Raw genomic sequence first — 17,792 nt, 5'->3', positions numbered from 1 at the left:
GTCACAGCTGATAAGGGTGACAACTTATTGTCCCAGAAGTCAGCTATTTTGGCTTCCTGCAGGTTGATCAGAGTTTTGTCTTGCTGTGAGAATGTGCAGTAGCGTTGACCAACGATAGTACCTCATTACAGTGCTGGTTGGGATTTTATGGCCCAAAGCTATAATAGGCCCCACTGTATTACACAAGTCATCAAAGAATTCAACATCTAAAAGGCAACAGAGAAAGAGAATCCTACATAATTCTGTATCTCCTGAAGCAAATTTAAGACAAAGTAGATGAAATTCTGGAGAATATTTTAGCAGGTCTATAAATGCTGAATATCCCAGGGCTAGAGTATCGCAAACATTATCCCGTTTTTCAAACATGCACTGAGATACAAGCCTGGCAACATACATGAGGTGAAATCTTGCAGGGTTGGGAAATGTCACAAAGGTCATCCCATACAGTAATTAAGCTACCTTTCTGCAAACAAATACCTGGTAAGGAATGATCTAAATTATTGAATCACAGAATCTTTACAGAGTGGATGGAGGGCATTCAGCAACATCCAGTCTGTTTTGCTGCTTGCTCCTCCACTGGAGCTATCGACTCCATTCTCTTTCTGCTCACTTAAATACCATATAAGTAAGGAATAGTATATTCCATAAGTAGGAGTATTCAGACTCTATCAAGAGTAATACATAGATTCAGACCAAATTGATTTCTCATAGCGATGTCAGGAATCCATGATTATTCTCGAGTTTTACCGAATGACCTTTGTGGGTATTGGCAAGATGGAGATTCTATGCATGAATTTCCTCAGGAGATAAGAGCGGATGAGGTGAAATCAGTTAAGAGCCAATCATCCAGAACTCTGGAGCCCACATCCTGTCCCACACAAGGCTCTGAATTTTTGTTAAATTTCTTACTATTTATTTACTAAAAATGTAACTTGTTCTGAAGCATGACATAAGCTTATTTGACACTGAAATGAATATTTAAATTGAATGCTTCAATGATTTAAGTATTCTATGTCTTCCAATATACATATTGTCTTTTCTTTTTACTGTTCTTACAATAATGAGAACTTGAGAATTTATAATAATCCAAATTTACATTNAAAAAAGACTGAGGGAAAATAAAATAATAATAATAATCCTTGCATTTGATATAGCGCTTTTCACGTCGGGAGGACGTCCCAAAGCGCTTCACAGAAGACACTGTAAAGTGAAATGACTGTATATTTGTGGGCGAACGCGGCAGCCAATTGCGCACAGCAATGTCCCACAAACAGTCGTAGATTGAAAATGACCAATTTATTATTGTTTTTGGTTTTGGAGGGATTATTATTAGGAGTGTGGAGTAAGGAAACTTGCCCAAGGTTTTGCCCTGTCTGGAATTGAGGGACATGGGGATAGGGCTGGAATAATGGACTAAGGATTGGATCTAAGATGGGCACCCATATGGAGTATAGCACTGGCTCACTGAATGGCTTATTCTGAACTGTAGTTATTATGAATTTATAAAACAAAAGTGAAAGAAAAATCAGTAATGTTTGACTTCCAACTGAAATCAGACATTACCAGCAGGAAATGATAGTTTCAAGTATCAAAGTGGATTGGATTTGCTTCAGTGTGAAGCACAGAATGGTCACGAAAGTTATCCAAATATTATCCAAATATTCCGAACCTCATTCACGCAAACATACCTGTCCTGGATCAAATATAACCTCTGACTGAGCAGATTGTTTCAGCCAGCGTTTTCCAGTGTCCCCTTTCTCTCCATGTACAATAATGTAAAATGTTCCTTGAATGGCCCCGTGGTTCACATTCCCAGTATATATGTCAACTTTGTACTCTACAACTAAATCAGAGGTCAGAATACATTTAGACCATGAAGTGTCAATTTGCATTACAAAGGTACAGTGAATGAAGACGGCAGATTCCCATTGGGAAAAAAATACACAACGAAAAGTAATGGAATATTCGGTTCACTTATTCCAGAAGTGAAAACATCATAAGAATTCCAATTCATTTGTGGTTTTCTGATTATACAAACTATTAAAATACTTAATCAGGCACCTATGTAGGTGGGTTTAACATTTTTGTAACATTGGGAAGAAGTATATGACTTTATAAGCATTCATTGTGATAATTATTGCTCTGCTGAATATCACACAGCTAATATGCAATGTGATTGTTTGATGTTTAACACTGAACAACCACTAGAGGACAGCACATCCCTCTCAGGGAGTTCTGACCAAAGATCATCAACCTGAAATGTTAACTCATTTGCCTTTCTCTATAGATGCTGCCTGACCTGCTGCATGTTCCCAGTGACTTCAGTTTCCTCTCAGGGAGTGATGTGTCTTTATAAATTTCAGATTCTTAGGCCACTATTGATTTATTTTATATATTTATATAGGATTTTCTTATTTGAGATTGGAGCAGCTCTGACTTAATTTTTATATTTAATATTAATTTTTCTATTATGATCTGTAAAATCTGTGTTGTTGCTGTTTGGACCCAAGCCTTATTCCAATAGTTGGGGCTGTGAACTAATTCTTCACTTCAATTTGGACTCAATGTTTCAAGACTTGAAAAGCTCAGCAAACAATTTCAGTCTTAAACTTAACATTACCATTCCCATGTGAGCAGGTGTAAATTACTGATGCAAAGCCTTGACATCTGGTTTCTTTTTAGGTGCTTTATGGACTACTGGTCCTGGTGTGATGAGAGTTGCTTTGAGAGGTTTTCTTGGGATCACCATCTGTGCCTATTGATAGAGTGGCTGCCAACTTGTTAGCACAGTTGTGAATCTGCTGTTGTTTGTTTTTCTTTGATTTTATATTGCTAAACGTCATTCAGTTAATTTTAATTCTTAATTTCGTGACCCCTTGTATTATTCATGCACTGCTTTGTGAAAAGATTTTGAAAAGGCCATCCCTGTTTAACTGTTTCACAGAAACCCACCAGAGGGCTAAGGGCATTACTCATTAAAACAATCTGGTAGAATTTCCACACAACATTAAAAAACAGCAATCCAATTCCGCAAAAAGTGTGACATGATAGTGATACCTAACACATCACAAGCAATTGTGATATGCTAAAAACTATTCCCAATGGAGAAATTGTTATCAATAATGTAGGTATACGATACTAGATGTTAAAATAGCAGGATTATGCATGTAACAGTGAACACAACAACAACAACAAGATTCCATTTATAAAGCGCCTTTCACGTCAGGAGGACGTCCCAAGGCGCTGCACAGTTGGGTCAGGACCCGAGCAGGGGGGAAATGGTCAGGGTGAGGGGAGGGAAGGGAGGGAGGGAGCGAGGAGGGGGAAGAGAGTCGAGAGGGGAGCTGAAGGCTCCCATAGTCCAGCCTTGAGGTGACAAAGGCGTGGACCAGGGTTTTAGCAGCGTGAGGGGTGAGGTAATGGCGTAGTCTGGCGATGTTCCGGAGGTGATGGAAGGCGGTGCCAGTTGTGGTGCGGATGTGAGGGAGAAAGGACAGCTCAGGGTCGAACAAAACACCGAGGTTCCTGACTGGCTTTGAGAGGTGGAGAGTGCAGCCTTGGATGCTGATGGTGTCGGCGCCTGAGGTGCGGAGGCTCTGACGTGAGCCAATCAGGAGGGCCTCGGTTTTTCGCACGTTGAGCTGAAGAAAGTTGTCTCTCGTCCAGGACTCGATGTCAGACAGGCAGGCTGTCAGGACATCGGTGGTCGTGGAGTTGAGAGTAGAGGAGGAAAGGTAGAGGTGAGAGTATACGAGTACACTATACGAGGTGAGAGTAAATGTACCATGGAAGGATTTTACATGAGGCAAATCACTCGTAGATTCATCCACAGGGCCTCCCACTCTTTAAACTCCAGTAATAATAATAATCCTTGCATTTATCTTACGAGATGATGGGATGCTATTAATACTACTGAACCTGTCTTCGTGCACTTTCCTATCTCTGTGATCTTTTCCTATGCCGCTCCTCTGCTTGCCCCCTCCGCTTAACAAATTCAGCCTGTGGTCGTCTGCCCACTCTGATTCGTTGTCAGTGGTCAAGCCTTTAGCAACTATGCCTATAATCTCCAGAACTCTATCCTCTACCCTTCCATCTCTTTTCCCTGGGGCGCCCTCCCTATTTGTCTTAAATTCCCATCTAAAATCCTGCCTCATAGATGGTGCCTACGGTCACCTCCCCTCGGTCCCTCCTCCTTTCTTCAGCGTCAGACTCGGTGTTTGCGCAAAAGACAGAGATGCTATCCTGCCTGAAGTACACTAAATAAATGCAAGTTGTTGTTGCTATTGTTCAAAGGTAATATTTTTTTTATCCACCACATGCCAAATATGATTATGTGACTGACAAGTTGATCAAGCTATCTACTGACATTCCTAGACCATTTTAACTCTAATCCTTTAACTATCCAGCAATACGTGGGTAAAAGCAGCCTCAGTGGTAGTTCTTCCTCTTTCCCTATGCAATTTCTTCCAAAATAAATGAAACAAAACTGAACAAAAGAAGATTGTGTGCACTTAGGTGCTGTGGGGTCTGATTTGGCCATTTGTAAGAGACTTAGGACGTATATGGTAAAATGGTTGTTATGTGTGGTACAGTAAATAATCAGCAGGAATCTTTCATTCTGAATGAGATCAATGCATAGAATTTATACAGCTCTGCTTGGAGACAGGAAAAAATATTCATGCAATGGAAGAGCTTTACTAACAGTGAAATTTGTCGTTGTGAAGCATGATGCAGAAACAGACTGAAGAAGCCTAAAGGAATACATAATACGAAACAAAACCAACCAACTAAAAATGTCCCAAATTATACCAGCTTATGGTTGGCTGAATATTTACTCTCTGGATTCTCCTAGACAAAAAATTGTGAGCACCGTATTACTCTGCATGTTATTTTGTTTACCATCTTAATTGGTATATGCAAATGAGGAATTCGGTCTACGTCTGTGTACTATGTATCTGTTGGCAATAAAATGCTAATTATAATGCGGATTAAAGTTGCCTAGTTTGTTCAAACTGGAAAACAATGACACTTGGATAAAAAGGAAGCTGGAGTCTATCTTTCTGTTCACTTCTTCCAATTTCTGACCTAGCCTTTGTTTCCATTGCACAGCTACTGCTCTTAGATTCAGCACAGGTCCTCCCTCTCTTCAAACTCCAGTACCTTATGACATAATGGGATCTACATTGTAGTATTTCTGAATGGGACAGAGTGCAGCCCTGCTATAACATCCTTCATTATAGGACAAAATAGTTTCTAAAATAGTTGCTCCTTCATTGCACATGCCATGTTCCAGCACACAAAGGAGGCCTTGCTGAAATCTTCAGGACATATGTATGAAGGAGTCTTGGATAATAAGACTGGTGCTCAGTCTTATTTTTGAAGGGCATTGAATTATTTATCCATGATGTGATAATTATAATCGATGATAATTAACACACCAGACATTGCAATTTTGGGCCCCACTATTTTTTAATTATTTATGCTTGTTTTGTTCCCAAATGTTTTCTTTATATATAAATCCTAAAACACAATTACAGACTACATTGGGTCAATCCACATTTCTGGCTGCCTTCAGGAAGGATTAGCTACGTTTTTTTGCAATTCAAATGGCGATGACTCAAGGGAGTTTGTGAGAAAATGGATGAAATTTACAAATGTTTCAAATGAATTGAACCCTCACTTATGGGATACAAAATATTACTACAGACTGTTACAAAATGTTCTGTTGTATCTGCATAACCACTTAACATGAAACAAAAATAAAAGCATGAGTGAAAAACGCAAAGAATGATTGAACATAAATTTAAGCAGAAAGGGTCAGAAGAGCTGCATATAGCATCTCACACTTCACTCCATTAGACTGCAAATTGATTGTTCCAAAAGGTCTATTAGAAATAGAGAGAGAAGGAGCTAAAGATGTCAAGTTAGCTACTGTAGATACAGTCGCTCATTTTTGACAGAAATTTAATATGTAAATCCAAGTACAATTTGTCACCATTCGATTATTGTACAGCTTTGCAATAACATCATTTGCAGGTGATCTTCCTTCAATCCTTTGTCTGGTTCTAAGCCCCTTTTTTTAAAAAAAAGTTCTTTCAGAAGGCCGGGGTCTTCATTTGGAAGCCAGTTTTCTACAGTCTTAAAAAATGTCTGAAGGCAGTGATAAGCCTGATTACCTGTTAGTCGAAGAAATTATGGGGTAAAAACTGCAGCATTCCCAAACACCATTCTGATCCTTATTTAAGAAAAAAATATAGCAGATGGTGACACTCCCCAGGTTCGTGGTTTGCTTTACTCAGAGTTCTAGGACTGCCATTTTGTTTGTGTCCTGGGGCTACAAATTCTATTTTTATATACTGTAGGCAGTAGAGCCTGAATTAAGAAAGTAATAATAATCCTTCTATTTTACATAACATCTTATCACGTTGTCAAAATCACTTAAAGCTTTTCACAATATTTTCTTATAAAGTGTAGTGACTGTATTTATGGGTGAATTCGGCAGTTCCCCTACACACAGTAACTTCCTACAAACAGCCATGAAGTGAATAAAGAATTTTAACTGGGTGATTGTTGGCCAAGACACTGGGACAAAGTGCCTTCTCTTTTCAAACGTGAGATCTTTAATGTACACCTGAACAGGCAGATTGGGCCTTGGTTTTATATTTTATCTGAAAGATGGCACCTCCGCAATTAAGTTAGCAGGATGAGAGTGTGTGCATTCCATTCCAGTCACAGGATATTTCCATGGTGATGGGTTTCTGCGTGTGCCAGAGACTCATCCGACCATATGAAAATCTGAACCTCACTCATGATTTTGTAAAACCCTTTACTGTGGGGAAGGAGTTTGTGGGGGTTTGGGGGAGGGAGGCGCCAGGGACTGCCAACTGCTGGTATTTCTAAAAGCGTTCCTTAAATAAGAAATGGGATGCCCTATAAATTGGTTTTGTTGTTGGGTGGAACAAACAACAAGAGCAACAACAACAAATTGCATTTTATATAGCGCCTTTCACTTTGGGAGGATGTCCCAAAGTGCTGGATAATGAAGGGTTTTCACCCAAGCTAGGGGTTGGGATCAGAAGGGGTGGAGGTCAGGGGAATGACCAAATGCACAGTTGAAAAAGAAGATCCTGAGATGGGCCTTAAAGGAGGTAGAGGAGGGGGCAGAAAGGTTGAAGGCTTGGCTGCTGATAGAGGAGCAGGCAGGGAGAGGGATGTGGAGCAGGTAAGTGAGTGGACAAATTGGTGAAGTTTTAATAGGTCGCAGAGGTAGGGAGGAGCAAGCCCATGAAGGGCTTTAAGGGTGAGAGAACCACAAAGCCACGTAAATGTTAATGAAGTTAATCAAGTTTGTAACTAGTCATGGAGGAGAACCTTAGCAATTTCTCCAGTGCAAATACCTGGTGTGGAATGTTGCCCCACCATCACAGCTTTCCAAGAGTCCCTCTGGACTGCAAATATTTCACAATGATAGAATTTAGTCTCCATGACTGGCTTATGGCATTAACCTGAGAAATGGCATGCAGCTTGTAAATTAACCCCACTTTCTATCTCAACCAGATTCTTCCCCCTAGAGCGAGAAGTGATCTATGTCAAAGAAAAAGAACCAGAGTGCTCTGGGGAATTCTTGACAGTACAGCAGCTTTCCAGCAAACACAGACGGTCACAGTGAACCCTTCTGTTGAATTTACAGCAGGCTTTAAACTTTTGAAAGTCGTACAATGTCAGAAAAGAATTTATGCAGGTTGAATACCTGTCATTCACATCTCGCTACATACCGTGAGCAAAAGACGAGGGAACTTGAACAGATCCACCTGAGATTGATAGTGGGCAATCCTTAAGCCACAAAGGGCAATAAATTGTGTATTGGCCAACAATATGCTGTTTTATGTATCTTTTATAATCTTTTAGATGTGAGCCTGACTCAGGTGGTAGCAATCTTTTCCCTCGAGTCAGAAGGTTGTGGGTTTAATTCCCATGTTGTAACTTTGAACCCATATGGTCTAGGCTGACATTCCAGTGCAATGATGGGGCTGTGCTGCTTTGTTTAAGGTGCCTAACTTTGGATTAGATGTTAAACCGGGGCCCCGTCTGCTTGTTCATGTGGATGTTAAAGATCCCATAGCACTATTCGAAAAGAGAACAGTTTCTCCCAGCATCCTGGCCAACGATAAAATTGATTATTCACTTTATGGCTGTTTTGCTGTGCATAAATTGGCTACTGCATTTCCCAACAATATACATAGTCACCACACAAAATATATCCTATGAAGTGTTTTGAGACCTTCACTAAATGTGAAAGGCACTACATCAAATGTAAGGATTATTATTGTTGTTCTATTGAACATGGAGGCTGAATAAATGAAGGAGAATGCCCAAGACTTCTTCTGAAATTACAATAGTTTACTGAAGTTCTAAAACTGAAAAATCCTTCAGCTCCAAAACTGCTTTGAAATGAACAATGAAAAAACAAATGTTGGTATGTGGGAGCTTTAAGATGCATGCATAATCACTCAGAAAGCCAGAGAGAACTCATTTGTAACTGTTCTCTATTCAGGTCACTTGGTTGATGCAAAAATAGAATAGGAAACATTCTGTTTTCTGTGAGAAATCAGGTATAATTTCTCTGCCACATTACATATCTATGCACTTAACATATCTATGCACTTAAATAAAGGACCTTAATATTTAGGGTCACTTTCAATGGTCAGCAATTGTCACATGGAATTAAATTAATCCCCACTGGCAGTCTAGAAAAGTAGCACAACTCAGTACCAGGTAATGACTGTGGATGAGTAACAATGCTAATACAGAAACAGTAATGGTGGGAGTTTATAGTGGACTTACATTGAACACTGTTACTGACTGATAAAATGAACATAGTAGAATTGTACCACTTAAATCCCATGAAAATGATAATCCTATTTACAATGTTATGGTATGATAAGCCAGGGTCCTTACTTACCAGGCAAAGGATCGATGATAGGATGCAGGGCAGGGAGTTCCTTGAACTGATGTTGATTGCCATCATGTCTCAGCCACAAATGAAAGTCAAACCATAGCTCCTCATTGCTGCCAACATGCTTCATAATAATAGAATCTAGTCTCCAAGGCTGCCTCAAGGTATTGGGTTCAGGACTGACATGGATCTTGGAAATCATCCCCAATGCTCCCAATTCAGCCTAAGATGTAAATGGAGAACAATTCAAATCTCCTCACGCTCATCTTGTGTTAAGATTGAACAACAGAAGCAAATACATTTCTTATCAATTGGAAAGAAAATAATTATTTTACCATAATTTGTGAAGTTGGTTGCACAATCGGAGCAATTAACTTCTTTTGGCCACCTATTCCATAAATAATGATTATTAACTCAATAGGATCTCCCTCGATTAACACTTGGGAGCCTTTGATGTTCACTTGCCATACACCCGATTTCTCGTCTTCTCTGATGTCGGAAATGGAAACCAGCCTTTCACCTGCAGGCACATTCACATTAAAATGACCACAGTTTTCCTCCTAAGGAACAACATATGTAAGCGTATATCGGATCCAGCTGTCAAATAGTAAAATTTTTATAGTAAAATCGTACGATGCACTTTGAGATGTTTCAACTTGTGATAAGGCGCTATATCAAATGCAAGGGTTATTATTATTATCATCATCATTATCATTAAGTGTACATTGTATCAGACTGCTGACTCTTGTTCTAAGCTGAATCTGTTTTATTATTCCTCGTGTTTTGTGTTCCCATTAGATTTTTGTTATTAGTGAAATATAAGCAATCCCTTTTAACCTGCTTCCATTTTAGTTCAATTTCTGTGAACTCTCTCTCTCCCTTTGGCTCCTACTCACCCTTCAAGTTGAAACTATCTCATAAGCTCTAGAATGACGCTTGCTTTTGACATAACACCTTTCATGTTGGGAGGATGGCTCAAAGTACTTCAAAGGATATATTGTAAAGTATACTGACTGTATTTTATAGGTAAAACTATTTTTTATGCTCTATTGAGATGTTAAATATTCCCAGGACATAAAAATTTGTTAGGCGAAAGAACAACAAGGTCCATCTAGTTCATCTTCCACCATCCTGGTAGTCACTTGACATGTCATGTCCCAAACTATATAATGTATCCTGGGATATTATTTTCTAGGAGAAATCTATTTAATTTGTTCTTGAAACAAATGACATTTTCTGCCTCCACTGTCTCTCTAGGGAGGTTGTTTCATAAGTTTACTACTCAGTCACTGAAATAGGGTTCCCGCAGATTTGTTCTGAATTTACCCCCCTTCAATCGCAGGCCATGTCCTTTGGTTCTGCTGTTCAGTACAAGATAAAACAGCTTATCATGGTCTACATTATCTAGTCCCTTCAGAATCTTAAAGACCACAATCGCAATCTTAAAGATATGGACTGAAGGGTTGAATTAGGCACTATTAGAAAGGGTACTTTAGGTTAAACCACAGTCAAAAAGACAAGTAAGGTAATGTTGCTTGCTTAGTAATAGCATATTCTTATTATGATCAACAGGGTGGAGAGTGACCCCTCAAAAATCTCTAACTCAATTTTATCTAAGTAACTGCAATAGACTATAAATATTGTGGTGCATAACATATGAATATTGGCAGGCTCATGCTGCTCACTGAGTATCAACAGGTTTCCAAAGTATAAACATGACTGCACACCATCAAAAAATGAGCTCCTCATATTCCTCAGAAGCCAAAACAATGCTGCTCCACTCTCTGACCATCTCTTTTCTTGGTCTCCAAAGCAGTCATTGAAACTTTCCTTACATTGCTTGTGATTGTGGAACTCATAACCAGTTGGGGTTGAAGAAAAAAATCTCTGCATATTGAGTGATCTTTTATGTTAATTGCAGCAACCTTCATGAACGTGTAAGTGAATTAAGTGCAGGTTTGAAGTCATGGAGTTGCTGAGCTTATACTTTGGAATAATACATACAAAATTACATTTGCACAGCCCCTTTCACATTGGGAGGATGTCGCAAGGTGCTGAATAATAACAACACAAATGCACAGTTTACCTAACAATGTCAGCTGGCGAGAATTTTTTTATCACCAATGTGGTCATCCAGCCACTTCCAGCATGGGAACACCCACTCTTTTTCTGAATCCTCGCCTTCCTTTACTGTAATCATCTTTAGGTACATGCCAGCCCCGTATCCCTTTCCATCGTGACCCACGATCATCTTTGTCAATTTGCTCAGAGATACCGCTTCCACCATGAATGTGTCAACCTACAAGTTGGAACGTAAATATTCTAAGCAGAAGTAACCTTGAGCACTATACTTCTTTTTGATTCACTACAATATAAATTTTCATTTATATAACGCTTTTCAAGTCAGGAAGATGTCCCACAGCACTTAACAGTCCTGGCTTGGTACCTGAGTCGGGGGTGGGAGCTGAGGAGCCAAAGAGTGGGGAGGGGAAGGTGACCAAAAATGCAGGGAAAGAAGTATTCACATTGCATTTTCCATTTCCAACATATTGATTTTTCTGTTCAATCAATGTACCTCGCCTTGTTGAAACTTGTTTCTACTGAATAAGGTTGGAGATGTTAGATTCCTTCTTCCAGAGTCTCCTCGCTCTCCATACAGTGTTGCAAAAACATTAGCAAAGGTTTCTGCTCCCCAGCAGTCACCGATGTGCACGGAAACAAAGTAATCATTGACTGAAATATAGAAAAAAATAAAATCACATAAGAACATCACAGCAAAAAGAGTTCCAGCCGACAGTTCTGATTGAAACTATATCCGAGCAGACGTTACATTTTGCAACAGATTATCTCAAGGAGTAAATTAGAAAGGAACCTTGCCAGAAAATGGAATCCAAATTTTATTTCCTGTGAATCTCTGAGGACTGCATTGGTATAGTTTCAGGAAAAAATGGAATTAAATTAAATTGAATCTTAGAATTACATAGCACACAAGGAGGTCTTTCGGCCTAATAACCCTATAAGTATTACAAAAAAATTCTAATCTCTCCCTTAATTTGAGTGTTCACCCCTGCGGCATTACTATATACAAATTAGCTGCCACATTCACCTATAAACACGCAGTCACTACACTTAATAGTAATTACAGTATTGTAAACCTAATATCCACCTGAACAAACAGACATAATGAGACCTCAGCTTAATGTTTCATCCGAAGGATGGCACCTCTGACAATGCAGCACTCCCCCAGCACAGCACTAGAATGTCAACCTGGACAATAAGAGAGTTCAAAGTCCCGACTTGGGCCTTGAATCCATACCCTTCTGATTCTGTTCATTGAAATTCCTGATCTTGGCTGTGGTATCATGGGGAGGTACAGAGCAGAGGCTAAGCAGATGGGGAATGGGTTAGAAACAAGAAGCAAGTCACTTTGGAAAACTTTTGTTGGTGCTGAGATCATAAAAACATCACTGGAAACCTATGAGAGGGTCATTTTTCTGACCTTTTACCAGGGGAATAATGTGGGGCATGAGTAGATGAGTAGACATATCAGGCATAAGAAAATAAGGTGCCCTAAAATTAGGGATGGAAAACAATCCTGCTTTAAAATTTTAAAGTGCATTGACCACTATTATTACATTCATAGTTAGAATAGCAAAAAAAAGCATAAAGAGTAAAATGGAAAATTAAAACACAAATATCACAGCCCAACATGTTTAGATAATACGACTCAGTTCAATGACTGTTTATTTAAAATAATTGAGGTAAATAAACTGAGGATTTGTTTGTGTTTGCGAATAATTCAAATCAGTTTTAAGCGCTCACAGCCCGTTTCTGAAGTGATTACTATTCCTACCAGGTAATATTGCCTTTCCATCGACTGTCAGGGGGAATTCTTTAATCAGCTGTCTGTCTTCGGAGGTAGTAGACAGCCAGGTGTCACAGTCAAAGAGCAGAGTCTTGTCTACATGTAGGTCTTTTAAAACGATGGACATCAAATGCCACTTCTCAAAGCCTTTCCCCAGGGTATTGTAGTTGATGCGAATCTTATAAATATCTCCCACATCTTCAAAGAAAAGCTAAAGATAAATGACACCGAGCAGAAGGTTATCAATTAGAACAAAGCGTTGCTGAAAGCCTGATATACTGGATATGTTTGCAGATGCCATTTGTGTGGATGTGCAGAACTGAAAAGCACGAATATTTACAAATATAATAATCCTGACTTGCATAACAAATACAAGGATTATTATAATTGTTATAAATAATTTAAACCCCTTCACAATTCACCTTCTGTTCTGCTTTTTACTTTTTAAATACCAACTTATCTGGGACTCCGCTGCCCACATCCTCACCTGAACTGAACCCCACATGCCTTTCACTCCAGTCCTCGTAAGGCTCCATGGTCTCCCTGATTCCCAGCAGATCGATTTTGATGTCCTCGTCCAGTCTTAGAAATCCCTTCAGGCACTAGCACTTCCCTATCTCTCTGATCTCTTCCTATCTCACTCCTCTGCTTGCCCCCTCTGCTCAGCTAACTTGGGCTTGCTGCACATCCCCCTCCCCTTTCCCCTATCCATGCCACCATTGGTGTCCAAGCTTTCAGATTCTACACCCAGAGCTTCTGCAACTCCTTCCTTCTACCTCTGTGATCGATTCCCTCGCCATCTGTCCTCAAGTCCCAACTCCAAATCTACCTCTTCGATTGTACCAACAACCAACTCCTCCTTCCCCCCCACCCCGTGGATATAACATCCTCCTCACAGCGTAGGATTAAGTCCATGTGAATCTGAATTGTTGGCAATTTCATGGAGAGTCTCCTTTAAAAACCTCCTGTGCCTCTACCTCATACCATTTAACCCTCTATGTTTCTTTTATGATTTGAGGTAAAGCACCCTTATTTCTTATCAAGAAGGACTACATTAGTGTTGTACTCATTTTTTTTTGGTAAACAGAAATACTGCCAGTGATCGAAAATGTGATCAGTGAGGAAAGCTTTGAACATTGGCTGAATCTGCAAGGACATATGGTACAACATAGGGTACTGGAATTTGTTAAGATTAATTGTTACCAAATAGTTTATATCCAGGTGGTCACAATCCTATGGTGTGTGGAGTAGACAAATTATTTCTGCTCTTTCTTAAGTAGCTTGCAAGTAATATATAATCTAACTGAACAGCTTGTATTCAAAACAGAAAACAAACTACAAGTAATTCTGAGGAATTCAAAGCACCATATAAGAGCCTCAGTTCTTAACACATAAAGTCAATATCTGATTGATGGATTACATATATCGCCTTATGCACAGTATTGTAGAGTCAAACTGAACATCTTTCACATCTTACAGGAAATTCATCAAACTTTTCTTTAGACTGAATGGGATCTTCCACATTTCTTGGATAAATAATTAATTGTTCACTTTTTCCCTTTGAACCATACACCTCAAGAGTTGTTTCAGTTGTTTTTGGACTGTTAGAATCTTCGGCTGTTTCCACAATGATGTTGAACTTCCTAGTAAAATTAAGAAGGACAAATCAAATCTATAGGACAACCAAGAGAAACAATTCTGCACAAGCTATTCCATGTTTAACGTTTTCTTATTTCTAATTCATAGCCCATCGAAAAAGTAACTGCAACAGGTAAAATAATTTTAACTGAGATGAATAAAGATAAATTCAGAAAAGTATAACTAAAATATGTACATTTTGAGCCAAGAAATTGTAAAATATTCTTCTAATGAATGATGTTTTGATTCTTAACAAGATTTGAAGGGACTCCACCTTTGAAAATCACATCAGACAGTGTGCAGCATCATAAATGGCATGTTAACAGTAATTCTTACATTTGATACAGTGCCTTTCATGTTAGAAAAAAAATATAATCCTTGCATTTGATATAACATCTTATCTCAAAATTGAGATGTCTCAAAGCACTTGACAGGATAAAGTGATATAGCTGTATCTGTTTTGTTGGCGAAATGCGGGGTATATTGAGAAGATATCTCAAAGCGTTTTAAAGGATTTACTGTAAATTTAGTGACTGTGTATATTTTGTAGGTGAAACTTGACAGCAAATCTGTGTACAACAATGACCCACAAACAGCCATGTCCAATTCTGACAAATTTTATTTGGCAGATAGATCGTTGACAGGACCCTGGGAGAGACTTCCTTCTCTTTTCGAAAAGTGCCATGGGATGTTTACCATCTCCTTGAACAGACAGACAGCACTTATGTTAATGTGTCATTTGCAGGATGGTATGTCCAACAATGCAGCAAATCTCTGGGACTGTATTGATGTGTTAGCTTGTAATATATGCGTTTAAAATCCCATAATGGGCCATGAACCCACAACTTCCTGATTCAGAGGCAAGAGTGCTACCACCTGAGCCAGGCTAATACCTTTACACATTTACACAATATTTAATTCAAGGCATATTAAGAAAGAAATTAATGGCTGGCCTCTTGCCTCTTGCTCGTCCCTTGTACCCTCCGCCCCACTATCGGAGGTCATGCTTTCAGCCACTATGCCCCAAAACTCTGGAACACTCTCCCTCAATCCCTCCACCTTGCCCCGTCTCTCCCCTCTTTCAAGTCTCGCCTGAAAACTTTCCTGGTCGACCGTGCTTACAGCCACCTTTTCCAGTCCCCAGCTCGGAGTCAGGCTCCGCAACTATTAAGTGCTCTAAGGCGCTACCCTGTGTGAAGGACGCTATATAAGTACAAGTTGTTGTTGTTGTGGTCTTTGAGATTCGTATCTGAAAATGATGCCTCTGATCTCTCTTCCCTCATTTGTTTTCTATTCTCTCTCGTTCTCTGCAGGTCTCTGATTCAGCCTTATGCAAACTTCCAAGCTATGGTGTTGTAATGTCTCTAATGCTCTTCTACATCATACCATTGGATCTGTTGTTCTTAGCACATCCATTCATGCCTGTCATGTACTTCTCGTATCACTACTCTATGCTTTTAATGTTCCTAACATTGTATTGAACTCTCTCTCCTTACCTCCTATATCTGAGTTGTCCGTTCTATCATGTGGGTCATCCTGGCTCAACTGGTAACACTCTAGCCCCTGAGCCAGAAGACTGTGGAATTAAGCCCCATATTGGGACTTTGAACTCATACCGTTGACTATGCTGGCACTCCAAAGTGTGCTGCACTGAGGTCCCGTCTGCTTATTCAGGTGGTTAAAGATCCCATGGCATTCTTCAAAATAGAAGGAGATTTCTCCCGGTGTCCTGGCCAACAATTTCTCAGATAAAAATAATCATTCATTTCATGACTGTTTGTGGAACATTGCTGTGTGCAAATTGGCTGGCGTGTTTGCCCATGATATACACAATCATTCTATTTTTCAGTATATCCTGTGAAGTGCTTTGAGACATTCTCTTGACATGAAAGGTGCTGTATCAAATGTGATTATTATTACCTAATGGGTCTTAAATCACAAGGGACTCAAAGGGAATTGAAAAAGAGAATGAAAATAGGAGCTGGTGAACATATTAAACACTAAAAGCAGGCCATCCAAATTTAGAAAACAATGTTTGAACTCCAGGACTTTGACATAACTGAGGCTAAGATTTAAGGGGTTTAAAAACAATAAATCCTCCAGGCAGTATGAATGCCTGAAGATATTAGTATAATTTGAACTATACTAGTCTCTCTGGCTCCGAGTTTCTCTTTAGAAGAGACAAACTTTCATGTCGAAAATGAATCTGGTAGGTTCCCATCTACCAGTAGAATTTTCAGACACCCTCTTTATGAGAACACAAGAAGAAACATATTTAACATTAAAATATATCAGGAACCATGGCGGGGAACTGAATCCCAACTTGTCAGAACTGAAACAACAACAACTTGCATTTATATAGCGCCCTTCACACGAGGTAGTATCCCAGAGTGCTTAACAGTGGAGGAATCTGACGCCGATCCAAGGGCAGAGGAAGGGGAGAAGGTGACCGTAAGCACAAACAAAAAGGGAGGTTAAGGAGTTCAGACCCGCAGAAGAGGAAAACGTTGACGGGAGCCAAAGAGTATGGTTTCTGTCCTGCCGGTATTCAGCTGTAGAAAATTTGCGCAAATCCAGACCTTGATGTCCATCAAACAAGTTGACAGGACATCAATGGACTGGGAGTCATAGCTGGAGAAGGGAAGATTGTGTTGTCCACATACATGTGGAAGTTGACCCCACTTCTGTGAATGACATCACCGCATATAGATAAGGAAGAGAGCCAAGGATGGAGCCTTGGGATATCCTGCAGTGACCAGGCAGGGGAGGGAGGAAGAAACCATTTGCCGAGATGTGTTGTTGGCGGGGTGCTATGTAGCACTCATACCATACGAGTGCAATCCCATTAAAGTGGATGAGGGAGGAGAGGGAGTGGAGGAGAATGGCGTGATCAACTGTGTAGAATGTGGCAGAGTCGTCCAGGAGAATAAGGAGGCAGAGGGAGCCCTGGTCACAGAGGGAGAGGACGTAATTTGTTACTTTGATGAGCACTGTGTCTGCACTGTGGGCAGGGTGAAAACTCGACTGGAGGGGTTTGAGTGGTGCAAGCAAAGTTGATTTGCAATGTAGTGTTTGAAAACTTTGGCCAAGAAGGGTAGGTTTAAGATGGGTCTGAAGTTTGTGAGGTTGTAGGGATCGAGGGTATTTCTTTTAAGAAGAGGAGTGATGACAATGGTTTTGAGGGGTAGTGGGACAGAACTTGAGGAGAGGGACTAGTTGCTTGTTGATTGACTGGCAGTGGGCAGAGGAGGGAGAGTTGAGTGACCAGAAGCTGGGTGGGGAGGGAGTCAAGGCAGCAGATGGTGGGCGTCATATAGGTGATGATGGGGAAAA

At 39.9% G+C, this 17,792-nt stretch overlaps 1 protein-coding gene across 1 annotated transcript in view; it reads right to left on the bottom strand.

Annotated features, from left to right (window-relative positions):
* The window catches only part of LOC121848087 (lipoxygenase homology domain-containing protein 1-like), a 39,840-nt gene extending 26,483 nt beyond the window's left edge, over positions 1-13,357 (bottom strand). The window contains exons 1-7 of the mRNA XM_042331674.1: positions 13,274-13,357; positions 12,810-13,032; positions 11,532-11,689; positions 11,061-11,255; positions 9,292-9,516; positions 8,963-9,179; positions 1,689-1,843 (exon numbers count right to left, since the gene is read on the bottom strand). Coding sequence (XP_042187608.1) covers positions 1,689-1,843; positions 8,963-9,179; positions 9,292-9,516; positions 11,061-11,255; positions 11,532-11,689; positions 12,810-13,032; positions 13,274-13,357 — 1,257 coding nt within the window. The remainder of the gene's footprint in view (positions 1-1,688; positions 1,844-8,962; positions 9,180-9,291; positions 9,517-11,060; positions 11,256-11,531; positions 11,690-12,809; positions 13,033-13,273) is intronic.
* Positions 13,358-17,792: the final 4,435 nt, after the last annotated feature.

The sequence above is a fragment of the Callorhinchus milii genome, unplaced genomic scaffold, assembly GCF_018977255.1.
Source record: "Callorhinchus milii isolate IMCB2004 unplaced genomic scaffold, IMCB_Cmil_1.0 Scaffold2, whole genome shotgun sequence".
Classification (NCBI taxonomy): Eukaryota; Metazoa; Chordata; class Chondrichthyes; order Chimaeriformes; family Callorhinchidae; genus Callorhinchus; species Callorhinchus milii.
This window is presented reverse-complemented; position numbering and strand designations above follow the sequence as displayed.